General features: G+C 38.6%; 2 protein-coding genes and 2 non-coding genes across 4 annotated transcripts; 3 read left to right on the top strand and 1 right to left on the bottom strand.

Annotated features, from left to right (window-relative positions):
* The first annotated feature begins 854 nt into the window (after window positions 1-854).
* LOC131780655 (frizzled-4-like) lies at window positions 855-3,331 on the top strand. Its single transcript, XM_059097275.2, has one exon. The coding sequence runs from the start codon at window positions 1,101-1,103 to the stop codon at window positions 2,742-2,744; it is 1,644 nt and encodes a 547-aa protein (XP_058953258.1). The 5' UTR covers window positions 855-1,100; the 3' UTR covers window positions 2,745-3,331.
* A 2,027-nt stretch (window positions 3,332-5,358) lies between these two features.
* Window positions 5,359-14,945, top strand: LOC131780352 (ribosomal oxygenase 2). The gene is made up of 9 exons (XM_059096971.2): window positions 5,359-6,265; window positions 6,614-6,733; window positions 7,139-7,270; window positions 8,623-8,726; window positions 9,072-9,192; window positions 10,266-10,497; window positions 13,260-13,423; window positions 13,835-14,113; window positions 14,504-14,945. Exons 1-9 carry the CDS (start codon window positions 5,834-5,836, stop codon window positions 14,666-14,668), a joined length of 1,749 nt encoding a protein of 582 aa, XP_058952954.2. The 5' UTR covers window positions 5,359-5,833; the 3' UTR covers window positions 14,669-14,945.
* Window positions 11,923-12,043, bottom strand: LOC131780749 (U5 spliceosomal RNA). The gene has a single exon (XR_009339905.1). It is a non-coding gene; the product is annotated as a U5 spliceosomal RNA (small nuclear RNA).
* On the top strand, window positions 13,053-13,216 carry LOC131780733 (U1 spliceosomal RNA). The gene has a single exon (XR_009339903.1). It is a non-coding gene; the product is annotated as a U1 spliceosomal RNA (small nuclear RNA).
* Window positions 14,946-15,971: the final 1,026 nt, after the last annotated feature.

Genomic DNA, 15,971 nt, shown 5'->3' on the forward strand with positions numbered 1-15,971 from the left:
GTCGTAAATATTTTACTGCATAGCTTTGATTTATGTTCCAAACCATCGATCCGATGAATTGACGACTTAAAAAATTGAAATCTCTGATGGAAAATTAAAAATATACATACAATACTTTCGTGAGTGCAATGTGATCGATTTTGAGCACGTTTGAGCATGTTTTTTTTCCTTTGACAAACTCACAATTTCTTGAAGAGAGTGATCGCTAATTGAGTGATGGACGCAGGGAAAATTTTATTACGGTCATGAAAGTTACATATGTAAAGAATAAATTAAGAAATAAATACCTTGACTTTTGATGAGAGATTTGAAAGAGTTGCCAAGATTTTTTAGGAGACGGATATTTTCATGTCCATGACGGAGCCTGGTTACTGCGCTGTATGCCCTTAATTAAGTTTTTATTTTTCTGTATAATTTTTGTTTAAAGGAATATGGATTTCTCTTGGTTATCAATGAAAGGAAATCTAAAAGAGATGTCTCATTCGAAAACTACTACAACTCTACCATCGATCACACTGCATGCAGCGAGCTTTGCGGCTTGCCTGTTTATTCGTGAAGTGTTTGGAGTCGCTCTAAATTAGTCTTGAGGGCACACGGTAGAAGTATGACGCACTTGTTCTCTTTCTCAGAGAACAAAGGCTAAAGAAAACCTCTCATGTGTTGAAAACAAATGCTGTGTAAATAGAAATGGAGTTTGCAAATTGAAAGCAAGCACCGTGCATTTTACTAGGTTTGCTTTGCTGATTTGATCAACCAATCGCAATTTAGAACAAAATTAAAACTAATTGACAGATGGTTTTGACAGGCGTGGCGTTTAATCAACGCAACGCTCGCTGATTGGTTGCAATGTATATCGCCCGAGTAGAGCACAAAGAACAACACTGCCAGCAATTCTCATGCAGATCAACGATTGCTTACATTTAGCATTTGTGAATTCCGTTCTGGTAAACCGAACTTATGTACCTACATCGAAACCAATTTAGAGTTTAAGTCTCTAAGCGCAGATCAGCGTCCGAATATCTGGAAACCTCAAGAGCGTGCGCGATTGTACTGTGCTGGCAGAAAGCTTCAAGTGTTGATCTCAGCTGTTGCTGTATTGTATGGATCCGCTTAAGTCTTCTTTACTTGTTGTTGCGATCTTGGCTAGTTCCGTCGCCACTGTGCACGGTCAGGGTTTTAGAAAGAAAGGATGGCAGTGTGAGAAGATAAATGCCCCACTTTGTAGTAACATGGGTTACAACGTGACACGAATACCAAACATGCTCGGCCATGAGACTCAGAAAGAAGCCGAAGTACAATTCAAACAGTTTCTTCCTCTGATTAATTTCAATTGTGCGAGTCAGTTGCAGTTCTTTTTGTGCTCGGCATATTTCCCGATGTGTACCGAAATGGTGGACGTTTTGATCACATCCTGCAGGCCATTGTGCGAGTACGTTCGCAAGCAGTGTTTACATGTGTTGGCCGAGTTCGGTATTCCGTGGCCCGCGAAACTCAACTGCACCAAGTTCTTGGAGAGAAACGACGGCCAAAGGATGTGTATGACAGGACCGAATTTTACTGAAGATGCCAGCCCAAAACCTCCTCTCATAAGAAGCACAGGCATAAAACAGAACGGCACGCGTACAGTGACACCAGCGGGAGCGACATACACTGGTTCGGAAGAGTGCAGGAAATTTAAAAATAGCGTCAATTACTATTATGTAGAGAGTACAAGATCATGTGCAGTGTTTTGTAATCAAGAAGGTATTTTTAAAACATCGGACAAAGAAAAGATGGACAAGTGGATGGCGGTTTGGTCTATATTGTGTTTAGTGTCGACTCTTTCCGTTCTGTGCACGTTCTTTGTGGATACAGTGAGGTTCAAGTATCCGGAACGATCGATAATATGGCTTGCTCTTTGTTACCTTCTTTACTCGATTTCGTTCATCGTTCGTTTAGCAGCTGGTCGAGAGGCGATCTCTTGTGATCGTGAGTACAACACGCCTAAATTTCTCATTCAAGACGGTCGTCGAAATACCGGATGTGCCGTTGTGTTTCTTGTACAGTATTTCTTTAGCATGGCCGCGACAATTTGGTGGGTTATTTTGGCGCTAACGTGGTTTCTGGCTGCCGGAATGAAATGGGGCTACGAAGCCATCGGTTCGTATTCCAACCTCTTTCATGTAATCGCCTGGTCTTTGCCTTGTATCAAAACAATATTTATCTTCATAACTGGCAAAATAGACGGCGATGAGTTGACCGGACTATGCTTTGTTGGGAATCAAGATTTGATCGCGCTTGCCGCGTTTGTTTTGGGGCCACAGTTTACATATCTTATTATCGGAACACTGTTTCTAATCGCCGGATTCGTCGGCCTGTTTCGAATCCGCGCGACCGTACAACGTGATGGAAACACAAAAAGCGAGACGAACAAACTGGAAAGACTGATCGTTCGTCTGGGAATATTTGCGGTATTTTCAACTGTGCCGGCAACCGCTGTTATTGCCTGTTACTTTTACGAGTATGCAAATAAAGAATATTGGTTTTACGGCAAACGGGATAATAGAATCGCCGAACCAAATCTGAGCATTTTCATGCTGAAACTTTTCATGTCATTGTTCGTTGGAACAATTTCGGGAATATGGATCTGGTCACCGAAAACTCTGCAATCGTGGAAAAAGGTTTACTATGTGTTAACCGGGAAAAGGCCCCCACGACCACAGACGCAAAGGAATGGCGGGCACTCCAACGAAACAACAGTTTGAATGTCGCTCCAGGAGCACCTGTCAGACAATTTTCTTCAACAAATGCGATAGAAGTATATTTTATCCTTCCCAATTCACGTCAAGTTCGCGTTTGTTTGTCTTTTGTTCACTTTTGTGGCGAAGACGAAATCAGTATGAAGGGTCAGGCTTTTCTTAGCTGTAACACACTCAGCTGGTTGCTAACAATTAGCACCTAATTTGCAATCTGAATGCAGCGAGCGAAAATCTATTTTGTACATGGACCAAAAACAACACTGTTATCGAAAGCGTTCTTGCTGTTGTTGCGTACTCTTTACAGAAGTTTAGATTTAAATGATATGTATGTATTTTGATTGTCGCCAAAGATCTTACTGTCACTTTACAAGGTTTATTCAATCTATGATTGCTGTGAATTTGCTACCAAAGTTCTGATGACTAGGAAATTTTACTACTGTTAGTACCTTTCAATTGGATACCCCATAGGTTGTCCTCATAAACTTCTAAAGTAAGGTTGCATTTCGTTTCGTGCGTTGATTTCTATATTTATGTATATAACAATCGAAAATGAAGTTGTAAACAAAGATTATTTTAAAAGGCTTTGAGAATCATCTATGGGTCTTCTCATTGTGAAGTGTTTGGTTGATTGGGGTAGTGAAATTGAAATTGACAATTTGGTTTCCTTCGCGATTTAATTTTTGTCGGTCGCTGGGGCAGAGGTGATTCCCATCTTAAATGTGTCGTGTTAATTTAACTTTCTTGCCTTGAAAATTTTAATTGACACTGGTAGCGTGCACGTATAAAAGTTATCTGTTTTGTGCTAATTATTTACTGTTTGTTTTGAGTTCATACGGAGACCTTGCGGCGCATTCTGGCGTTTCTTAGCGATTTTTGGCAATCTGTAACTCATTGGGTATGTTGATTGAAGATATTTCCATCAACGGCGGAGCCGAAGTGCCTGAGGCTTGAGGCATTAATTAAAAAAATTCACATTCGCAGCTAATGATAAATTCATGTTAACTTTGGCTGATATATTTCGGCATGATCGGCTGTCAAGTTGCCTTTTTTCAGCTGTGGAGAGGAATGTTTCCCGTCTTATTTCTGTGTTTACTCTTTCATTTCGGAACCGCTTTCATCTTTGGCATCCAATTATTATTCTTTTTATCTTTTACCTACGGCGGCCCGCGCGACTGACAAGAGTAAATGAAATGACACCCGATATCCGAAGTGCAGGTACAATCAGTAAGCGCAATTCACTAATTGAACAGCCAGACCAAACACGTCTTGATTCACTGTGTGGAATTATCGGTCAATTGCTAATATTGGTTGATTCTGTTTTTCCCTTACTGTCACACCTATTGGCTTTGGAAATGTGGTCGAGGGGTGAATCAGAGTAGAAGGAGTTATTCCAGAAAAGCAATACAGACGGCTGTTCGATTCATCTCGAGCCATTCCAAATTGACAAAAAGTGACCCTACAGTTGTTATCGGCTCTCGTGCCATGCTCAGTGAAATGAAAGTTACTCTTGATAATAAAAACCGATTTAACCTGCGCGGCGCCTTGGTTCTGCTAATTGTTCTAGTCGCAGGTGTTTCAAGTCAGAAGTCACGCTTCGAAAACAAGGCCTGCTGTGGGTTCAGTGGGAAAAAAGACATGTTGGACCTGAAAGGTTACTTGGATGAAAACAAAGCGTAGCAGCTCGAATGTAGCAGTAGAGTAAAGAGAACAGAATTCGCCATAACTTCGGTCGTGCTTGTTCTTTACTACCTGACGCGTGACATTTGAAATGTTCAAGAAATAAGATAAGATCGTTATTTTCAAGGTATTCCACCTCCTTCGTCTCCTAAAATTGCCTTGACGCAAGGAAGTAAGGGGATTACGCAAAAAGAGAATGAGATAAGGGTGGAATGGCTTCTAGAAACGTTCTCACTCCGGCACTAAAACAGCTTGCAAAACGTGCAGGCCAGGCACGATTTGTGAAGGCGTGGGCAAGATCTTCCCTCGCGCGCATTTTACGTCAAGGCGAGGCCGGACACGTGCGCCTGTGTCAATTTTGTACAGACGTTTATCACCTGAAGAGACATTTCTCTTCAAGGAAAGTTTCTCCTTTCGTGTTGAGATACGTTCATGAAGTGAGGGATTAGAAAGATGAAAATTTAGGGGTCTGATGTTTGTTTCATGAAGCTTAAGCTTAACAAAGAGTCGAAGACGTAGTCTTTTGGAAAACTTATTTAAAATTAAAATACATACATGCTAATTTCTATTATTTATTAAAATTGATGGCACATCTTTATATAAAGGTTTCTCTCCTCTTGCTTTCAAATAGACAATTCTAAAGGGTCTCTTCCTGAGGTCAGCCTGGAGGTGAAACTGTTCTACTGTACGGAGGGGGAGAAGGTGTGTACTTGAGTGGGGTATCAAATGCACTTGCGACAGTTAAAGTGAAGTTTTTTTTATACCTGCTCGCCTGTCTCTACTGTAGGGTATACTGTTATCAAAACACTGAAGAAAATAGACTGGGAAGAATTTTTTTTAGAACCCCTCTCATCACACGTTACTAAGATGAATGGACATCTCTAATCTCCACCTCAGACGTTGGTCGTGCAAGAAGTCTTTCAATAAAAGGAAAAAGGATTCTGTGAGCATGAGTAAATACCCGTTAATCTGGGACTAGTTTCTTCAGAAGAATAAAGTCTCTTGTTTTTTTTTTTTAATTAATTTTTTTTCCAAACATGGTAGTGGTTTGATGACAAGTATTGCTAGCTCACTGGATAAAATTAGACAAAATAGTCGACCTCGTCGTACTCGTTTTTAATGAAAGATCAAGATTATTCGTTAAGAAACCAATCCTGAAGTGTCCTGATCTGGCTTTGGAATCTCCGATAAAGTCGTCCGACGTTTTAAACTGTCGCAATTTGATAAATAATTCAAGGTTGCCCAAAACCCGTTTGGAACCTCCAAATAATAATTGGCGCGAAGAAATAGACCAATCAAAATAGGCTAAATTTGCGCGCCTTTGCGACATGATTCCACGTGAGTAGAAGTCGCGAAACGGTGACAACGTCGTTGTCGTGTTAGTCTTACTTTCCTCGTTTACTTGAACTGCTTACGGTATGAAGCGAAAGGGTCGAGCTGCTAGTGCCTCAGCGAGTTCACCTGAAGGAAAAAAGACAAAAGTAGGAGGTGAAAACGACCCCGAAACTTCTACAACGGATAGTAGGATGGTTGACTTCACCACGCCAAAGAGAGTTGCTGAAACGCTTCTTGCAGTAGCGGACCTGGAGACCTTTTTCACAGAAACCTGGGAAAAGAAACCTTATTTCGTTAAGCGAGCGAATACAGACTTCTATGGAGCGTTGTTTTCTAAAAAAGATTTGGAAGCCATTTTGAAAAAGGAAGAAATACACTTCATTGAAGACATAAACTTGAGTCGCTACGTCGAAGGGAAGACGGAGCTGTTGAACGAAGAAGGCTCTCGCATCAACTCGAAACACATCAAAGCCACTGGAGTTTCTGTGCAGTTTCATCAACCAGACAGATTTAAGGTTTGTGTTCCTTAATATATCGTTGCACTTATTGTTCGGAATGTTGTGTTTTCCCCCACGCTATTTTGTGTAAAAACCTCTGGAAGACTTCGATGGGTTGGATATAGACGTTGTTACAAATGTCAATAAAGATTTATATGGATTAAGCTACAAGAGCAAGTTTATTTCACACAGAATGTTTTTAATGCGAGGTTTGAGTCATTTATTTATGCCTATGACTGTGAGAAGTAACTCTTTTTTTCATTCGTTTGTTTAATCGAATCTGGAGGATCCCAAGCGCCCATTTATGAATTGTTTCATACGAGACAGGCTTGGTTTACCACTGTTTTCTGTGCATTTCTTCCATAGGACGAGATTTGGAGATTGGTAGAGTCACTCGAGTCGTATCTCAATTGTCTCGTTTTTGTTGACGCATTTGTGTTCCAACCAGGATCACAAGGGCTGGCTCCGCAGCATGATGATATGGAGGTCAGTACAAGGGAGGTTCCAATTTTTTACCAGGACTTCCCACCTTAATGATGGCGAGAATCTAAACTCACCTTTTTTCATTTTTTATTTTCACTGTGAGCATCACTGAAAAAGAGGTAATGGGGGTTGAATTTTGTCGGGTACCTTAAGAAAAAGATTCAACTCCTCTCCAACCAAATACACATCATTTTCAGGGGGTTGCTGTTTGAGATTGCAAACCACTTTTTATCTTAATTTCATCACCCTTATTTAGCTAATTTGGGGGAATACCCACTGCTGCTTTCAAAGTTTTCTTTTTTCTTTAATTTATTTAGACATTCCGACATTTCCACTCCTTCAAGAAAAACTCGTAACTCAGTATTTGGGAATAGGTCCTAGCTAGTTACATTTTATTTCCATTTGCAGACCTTTATCCTCCAGACAGAGGGGAAAACCAAATGGAAACTGTTCAGGCCTCTCCAGGAGCTCTCTCAAGATGCTAGTCCTGACTTGGAACTGGAAGATATTGGTGAACCAACTGAAGAATTTGATTTAGAGGTAGAACACTAAAAAATTGCAATTACCAATACCTTCCAGGATGATAGATTTCTGTCCATGCAAGTTTAGTTACTGTTTGTGCAAATTCAAAACTGGCACCTTAGCTGTCATGTATGTGTTCATAGAAGCTGTAAATACTTTCTGATCCCTCTTTGTCTAACAGGTAGGTTTTGTTGATTTTAAGAAAAATTTATTTAGAAGAGTTCATGCTTTAAGGAGAATATTGTGGAGAATTGTTAAATAAATAAATAAAGAAATAAATAAATCTTGTAACCTTCATAAGCGACTTTTTGAGGCAGGGAAAAAATCTACCAGGGAAGGGTGCTATTGGTGCATTTGATAGCTTCTAATGTATTTGGTTACAGTAATATTCTCACTCTACTAAATGTTGGTAGGTTGAAATTGTACTTCATACCAAAAAATCCTCATAGGACTTAATTTCTCTGCTTTTACTTTGAAATACAGCTTATTTGCACTGAGTGTCTTCAAACAGAAACTTAAGAAATCAGAGGAACCAGACAGAGTTAATCAGAAAAATATAGCTAAGAATCAATGAGAACTCAAAATAAATTTAGAGGCTGCAAGCCAAGCAACTCAGAAAGTTAATTATGAAGGGATGAGATGTTGAGCCCACTACATTGACTTAATATTTTGAAAATTTTGGTTAAGGGAGATAAGGTCTAATCTCTGAAAGCTGGTTTTCAATCCTAAAGACAGTTTGCAAGTGTGGTGCAATGGGTAGCACTTATCTCAAGCAGAAGGAACTGGGATTTATACCTTGTGGTGGCAACTTTTTTCTCTCTGTCTGCTTTTTCCCCCTTTTTATTCATCTTCAAAAGCATGAGCATTTTTTTCCATTTTGCAAAGAACATCATCAGTAATCATACGGTAATCAGCATTTGAGAGGCCAATGACAAAAACACAGCCATTTCTTTCCTTTTCCTGTTGTTGAAAACTAGGGAGATTTTGATCATTCCTGAGTACAGCTCATTGATTTTAAGTTCTTTTGTAGTCAGATGTCCAATTTGGATGGGAAAAGTGTGTATATGAGGCCTAAAAATATTGAAATGTGAGATAGCATATCGGCTCAAACCTTTTGCATGCAGACTTAATTTCAGCCCATTGTTCCTCCTTCAATGAAATTTTTGGATCTGAGATAGTAAAACCAAACTAAGCATAATGAAACAATTGTTTTTTGTTTTGCATCTGATTAGTTGCATGAGTGACACAAGTCTTTTACAGCAAAACAAAAAGCAATCCTCTAGAATCCCAGATTGCTTTAAACAATGACTCTAAATTTTTCTAGGTAGACCATTTAAGTTCTTAAGGAAGGCATTTTCCTCTCTCTACAGCCTGGAGATCTCTTGTACTTCCCTAGAGGGACTGTTTTCTTTCCAGTGCCAGTTGAAGACAAAGATCATACAACTTATTTGGCACTGACCACATTCCAGGAAAGGTAAGGAGATAGGGATAAGAATAAAGTTATAAAAGGTTTTTTTGTTTTGTTTGTGTTAGTGATGAGGAAATACCTTACTTACACTTCAGTCACTGTACTTGCAGGAGTTAAGTAGTGTCTGTTCATGTTATGAATCAGCCTGTCTTTCTGTGAAATGGAAAATTTAATGCTGTTTTTGCTCCCAACTTTTTCCCTCTTTACTGTAGGTTCATTTTAAACATTTCTATTTTTGCCTTGAGTTCATAGTGACATTCATAGACAACAACTTTAAAAAATTATTTTGTAGTTTAACTTCAAGGAACTTGGGCACCAATTAACTCAGTCTTTTGATTTTTCCTGCATTAGTTCTTGGGGTAATATGCTGACAAGTGTATTAACTAAAGCTGTAGAAAAAGCTATGGAAAGTGATGTGGAGTATAGGAGAGGTCTTCCAATTAATTTTCCTTTATTTATGGGCAATGGATTGGTAAGCATTGTAGTCTAAAATATATGTAGTAAATGACTGTACTGATAAACAAGTTCTATATAAAAGTAGTAATACCCAATATGGACAGTGACTGTTTTTCTGTCTACTGATTCTAAGTCAGATTGGAATTTTAAGTTTTATGAATGGGGGTAAACTAAAGAGCCTCACCAAAATCCAATGTGAAGGATTATGAGTATTCCAGAAATGGGATTGAACTTGAACCACAGAGTGGTAGAATTTTGTTTCATAAAACTTATAATGTTAAAAATGTATTTTGTTGACAAACTTCCAATGAAAATAGTTCTAACCCTTTAACTCCCAGATCAAATTTGTATTTCTCCTTACTGTCAACTGTACAATTCTTATAATGTTAGTTTAGATAATTTAGGATTGGATCGACTAATTATCCCCCAATTGATATTTTTCTTTATTCTCATCTCTTATTTGGGTGATAGTATGTTGATATTGTAAAAAGAAATTCTGTCTTGGTCACTCATGGGAGTTAAAGGTTTAATTTAGCTTTCAAACTATTAAACCTTAAATGCAAACCAAGATAAGATATTGCAATTGTTGCTTTAGTCAAAATATGGATCTTTATGGTCTTGTAAACTTTTCAAAGTTTTCCTAAGTTTGCTAAGTTAATTAAATGGATTAAACCTGTTTTGGGTAATTGGGTTTCATAAATTTTTGAAATAGTCATCTAAAGTAAATTAACTAGAGAAGGTGGTGACCTAAATCAATGTATTTATCATCAGAGTAAAAATTTTTGACAAAGAAGGTAGCTGTGAGGGGTTACCGGTAATTCTTACAGACTAGGAAGCTATATGTAGACATTGCTAGCCTCGTAGGAAACCATGTTACCCCTTAACACCCAAACATCAAATTGCTCATTCTCCATGCTGTTCTCCAAATTTTTCTAAGGTTTTTGACAAGGAGAATTGTAAAAATATCAAGAGCTTTTGCTGGTGATCATTTTTTGGTTCTCTTGACCTTAATATGTGATTCTGGGTGATATTACTTGTTAGTCGTTCTTAGAGGTAGGGTTCATTTGTTTTCATTATGTTTACCAATAGCATGATACTGACTCTGATCAAGATCCATCTGAGTACAATGACAATCAAAAAAGTTATAAAGAAGAATCTCCCATGGAAGCAGCTGCAGATCCAAGAAAAGCTTTCAACAAAACCTTGATTAACCTTGTTCATGGGCTGGAGCAGCATTTGAGTCCTGACAAAGCTGTTGACAACTTGGTGTATGAGTTCTTTAATGCCCGCCTTCCTCCCTATGCAAAAGACATCAAAAAAGGCAAGAAAACAACATTTTCATAAATATATAAATGTATCAAAGAGGCCACAAATACAGTGAACCCTGCTGCTTGACTGTCCAAGGGGAAATATACTTTTTTTCTTTTTTATGTCAACATAAATTCAAGCAGATAATTGATTAGGATAAAGAAAGACATCAATTATTCAGTTATTAGTTGATCCATTGCCAAATTCTCCAAAGTAACATCATAAGAATTCTATGACAGACAGCCAGAAAGAATCAGTAATGAGATCTGGTGGGGAAGGTTAACAAGTTTTTTTTTTTTCAGTTCATATTACAAAGGTATTGACTTGATCACCATTCTTTTTTTTTCTATCAAACAATTTCTGAAAGTAAGGTTGAAATTTAATTTTTCTTCAATTTGTATTTAAACAAACAAATATATCTAAAATTAAAACTGCAATATAGAAACCACATTTGAAGGCTAAAAATGATATTAGGTCGTCATCTACACAGACTGATAAGGAGAATTTTGTTTCACAACAACCACTGATATCTGCTAATTAAGGTTAAACTCACACATACAATATGCAATTATATGACGAGGTTGTGCATGATTTCATGAATTGTCAAAACAGAGGTCTGAGTTATAGGTTTGGGCAGGTAACATAGACACAAGGCTTGATGATACCTGATACATCGGACAACCAAATTCAATAATTGTTTTATTAAACATTATTAAAGAATATGCAAAAGAAGACACTTTTCTCTGGGTTTGCCAAAGTTTGACAGATAATGGGCTTGGAAACTAGGCAGACTTTGAACTCCACATTATAGCCCAATATCCGTTGCAGATATTGAGTTATCATGACGAGTCCACTGATTGAATGCTTTCAACCAGTCAGATTTTTCATAGTAAGCCTATCATATAATAATATTCTTTAAACTCTTTCCATCGAATGTGAGATAAATTGTGCAGCAAGACTTATCAAGTCCAATGTGCAAAGAGTTTCATCATGTTGTGTCCACTGATTGAATGCTCTTAATTAGTCAGATTTTTCACACTAAGCCAATTGACTAATGATATTCTTTAAACTCTTTCCATCGAATGCGAGATAAATTGTGCAACAAGACTTATCAAGTCCAATATGTAAAGAGTTTCATAACTTGATTTTCATTAAAGTGATGCGCCGATAGTGTCACAGAACCCTTTAAGTATTGCCTGCAAAGGTGACTAGTACACAGGAATCTGCATGTACAGCACAAGGGCAGAAAGTCGGGTTCGGGACCTTTCAAACACGAACTTCAACGTTCATTCGGCACCCCAACCGTCAGAGAATTTTAAAACACCCTTTAGGAACCCCACATGTTCGCTCTTAATGACATCCACTCGTGATCTCGGCAAGTTAAATGAAAAGGGAAATCGATTTTTCGGCGCTGCATTTGTTTTCAGTGTTGGATGGGAGCCCCGCCGAAAGGCAGGGCAACGAAAAATTGGTCTATAGACTCATTCTATTGTTCTCCTCCACGGAAATCTTTAGTAAAAGGCGAAAGATTTATGCGAGCTGAAGGAAAACCAGAGTTAATAAACTGAGTGTCCAGTCGGACATAGGTTGAACATTAGGTGACAGGACATGTGGGTCAATCAATGTAATTAGTCACTAGATAACGCATGCGCTATCTAAGTGCGCAGATGAAAGATCAAAAGCATCCCTGTTGAGGATTTGTTTATTTTTTTACTGGTTTTTTTATTTTCTCGTATCCAATTCATATCTCTTTTGCTTCGATGTTGGCCATTAGTCGAATAAAAGACTTTTACATGATCATTTTGACGTGCAAATTTACTCTAAAGTTTGACTTTACGTGCGTGTGCGATGTGCTTATCGTTTCAGCGTGGCGAAATTATATTAAAAATCTCGCATCTTAAAACTTGTGCCTGTATTAATTCGCTTATTTTTGGCGCACTGGATGTCGTTTTTTTATGAGCACGATCAGGTTTCTGTTGTTGGCATGAAAGTGGCGGTGTTATGTGTAAGTCTGTTAAGTTATTTCATTTGATTCAGTGATTTATCTTGAAGGTAGTGATTTATTTGTTATTTGACTGTTAAGATACACAGAAACTTTTCCGGAATCTTTAACTCGTGACAACCCTTCAGCGACCCTGGAAGATGTTGTACGTGAGCAAAACATCCCTGAAAGGAAATTATTTATAATACTTCATTCTGAGTTCACTTGTTTCCGGTGAAATATTAAGTTGACTTGGGTGCTACAAAGCAGATAGGTGATAAGTCGCTTTTGTATTTTTTTTACTTCGACTTGTAAACCAAGTCCATACAAACCCATCATGATGAATTCAAGACAAATTTTTTTTCGTTTTTGAATAATTAGTTTTGCGTCTATTGTAGTAATAATATAACAAAGGAATTATCATAACAACTTGACATGCTTGACAAAGGAAAGCGTAATGCACCTGCGTACTAAGTGACCTCTGATTGGCTTAAATAGTCGTATCGAACTTAAACGTCTAAGAATCATCAACCATATTGATGCGATCGTAATATTGATTCATATGATTTTTAGACGCCAATTTTTGCATACTTACCTGACGCGGGAGGCACCGTGATCAAGTAGGCGGTCCTCTCAAGGCGAGGCCCTTTCATTGCACTTCGACTGGGTTGACCCTTGCGATTATCCCAAATGTGGATAACTCGAGCGTATAATTTCTGGTAGTGGGGACCTGCGTTCGCGCTCGTCCCCTTCTTAAGAAAGTATTATGAAAGTATGGATGCATTTTCCCGTAGGAAAGAAGAAGAGCACCCCCACGGACGGAAGTAAAATACGGATTTTACATCCAGACCATGTCCGAGTTATGATCGGAGACTTGTCGGACGGTGTTGCTGGAGCTGATGAAAGTGACGAGGATATGTCCCAGGCAGAAGAGGATGGGGAAGAAAATAGTGAAGAGGTATGTGTAAAGGAAACCGAAGAATAGCTCGCTCGCTAAAGAAGCGTTCTTCCGCTCTAATAATTATCTAACTGTATTACTCCTCAGAGAAGGCCTTTTTAACTGCTGCTACAATGATTTGTGCTTGCTCTCTCTCTCTCATTTTTAGATCAAGCCTTGCCATGTGTTCACGTTCACATTTATAACCATTTATTGGACAGATCTCTCAAAGAAGGTTAAATTTAAATTGCGGGTGAAACAAACGCTAAGCAATTTTATAACGCTATACTGTCGTGGAACTGATATTGTTCGTGGCTTTAAAACTGTGCCGACACGTTGAGCGTTGCGTGATTCAACCGAGTAACCGGCTAGAACGCTGAGAGACTGAAAGTTCCCGTTTGGGCATTCAGTGAAAATTTGTTTTTTGATTAGGAGGAATCGGAAGAGAGTGAGAAGGAAGACAAGAAAGGCTCGAAGAGGGGAGCAAAGGAAGATAAACAAGGGAAAACAGAAAAAGGTAAAGCGACAAAACCGAAGAGCAAGAAAGCTGAACAAGAACAAAAAGGCGATGAAGAAGACATGGAGGACGAAGAGGAAGGGAGTGGAGACGAAGATGACCCCTTTGACAACAAGGAGGGAGGGGACGAGTACATTTTGCTCCTGCACTCTTACAATAATGACAGAGCTACGCATATGATGGGGAAGAAAACTGTAAGTATCGAAAGCTGTATGAGATATATCATCCCATACTCATTTTCAATTATTGGATCAAAGGATTCGGCTCATTATTGGAATTAAAAACTTGCGAAACCTTTTATCGTCGAAAAGCACGGGAACAGTTAAGTGCAAAAAATAATCGCAGCGAAGTGAATAAACGTCCACAGGACTTTGAGCCGCGGAAAACGTTCAGGGTCGTTAGGTGGAGCTTCCTTTTTTTTTTTCAGTGTTTTCCGGCCAATATCTCTTCGTTAGCCCCTCTCCTACACACAAATAGAGAAATATATTATTCTCGCTATTTTGTGACTTCGTATTCCACATAAACGTGCCTCCATTATCACTACTATTTTTTTGTTTTGGCATCTAATGTTATTTTTGTTTCAGTCTTGCTCAACACTGAAGTTCCCCATTCGTTACAAGGGCGCCTTGCGTCAGATTTCAAGCGAGCGTGACGAGTTCATCACAGTAAGCAGCCTAGAACTTCCCGAGAAGGAGCGACTGTCAATGGTCAAGTCATTATGGAACGAAGGCTTGTTGGAATTGGAGTAGGAGGGAGTTCTAGTTGAAGTCGAGTCAGACCACCGTTGAGTTGGACACGCATGCGTTGAGTTCATTCAAATATTTTAAAACGAGAGGATTTTCCATGCTAACCACAAGAAATAGTTATCGTTGTGTTCTGCGTGATACACATACTACTGTTGTCAAAACTGAGAGAAAATCTGTTGTGTTGTAAATAACCAAACATTAAGGCTTCCTTAAAGAGTCTCAAACTGTCTTCAGTTCGGTTATAAAGTTGATGAATTAAAAAAGGAATAGAATTGGAAAACGACGTAAGATGGTAGCATTTATAGATAAAATTGATATGAGTTAAAGGTCCTGGCTGTATTTGTCTGTGTTTTGACCCGGAATGCTACTTTCATACACACTCAGTTATCCTGAGGCACAGTTCTCCCGGCAGATGTTGCAACGCCATCACCTCGCTTCTGGGATGTTGTTTCTTGTGTCTATGTTATTGTTTTAAGCAAGACGTGTTTGAATGTTGTAGATACTTCATAAAGAAGTTAAGGAAAATAACTGTTCGAAATTAATTGAATAAATAAAGGGAAAAAAATTACTTTTATCACGATTATGTCAAACTCAAGCTAGTGGGTGGAGTTGGCCCTTCAACAGGCAACAGATGATGTCATCATCTTGAGAATTGATTACTGCTCTCTACAGAATTGATATTTTGAAGTGGAAACTTGAGTATGTCAATTATCAGTGTATCAAATGCCTGTAGTAAATAATAGTATAGGGAACGGAAAAATTGACTTTCATGGGCCCTTCTTCACTGCCTTAAGGAATCATTTGACGTTATTTCCGTCCCCAGATAACAGTTTCACTGGACATCATTCAACTTCATGAGACATGATTTAACAACTGCACACCATCCACTGCCGCAAGACATCGTTCAGTCTTCCACATCGCTGGAGCTCAACCACGTTATTCGATGATTACGTCATTGACACGCATTCTTAGTTAACATTATTAACTCCTTTGATAAAACGAAACTATGTTGTGCATTCCCAGCTTTCTCACGTAACGTATTGTTGGGTTAGTATCTCGTGCATTCCAAATTATCTCCTGCAATTGATTGTCTCGTTAGTATCTTGCCATTCAGTTTTCTTCCGCTTTTTATCTCGCGCATTCCCAGTTTTCTCTTGTATTCTATTGTTACAACAGGTTCTCCTCCATTTTAAGTTTACGATTGTCTTCGCTTGCTACATCACTATCTCTGCACTCGCATTTTTCTCCCGTAATAGATTGTTACGTTAGTATTTCGCACATTCTTGATTTTCTCCTGTAGTAGATT

Source organism: Pocillopora verrucosa, chromosome 9 (genome assembly GCF_036669915.1).
Source record: "Pocillopora verrucosa isolate sample1 chromosome 9, ASM3666991v2, whole genome shotgun sequence".
NCBI lineage: Eukaryota > Metazoa > Cnidaria > Anthozoa > Scleractinia > Pocilloporidae > Pocillopora > Pocillopora verrucosa.

Coding starts and splice junctions, on each gene's coding strand:
- LOC131780655 (XM_059097275.2), top strand. CDS start 1,101: ATGGATCCGCTTAAGTCTTCTTTACTTGTTGTTGCGATCTTGGCTAGT.
- LOC131780352 (XM_059096971.2), top strand. CDS start 5,834: ATGAAGCGAAAGGGTCGAGCTGCTAGTGCCTCAGCGAGTTCACCTGAA. Junction 10,498..13,259: donor TGCAAAAGACATCAAAAAAG/GCAAGAAAACAA, acceptor ATTTTCCCGTAG/GAAAGAAGAAGAGCACCCCC. Junction 14,114..14,503: donor ATATGATGGGGAAGAAAACT/GTAAGTATCGAA, acceptor TTTTTGTTTCAG/TCTTGCTCAACACTGAAGTT.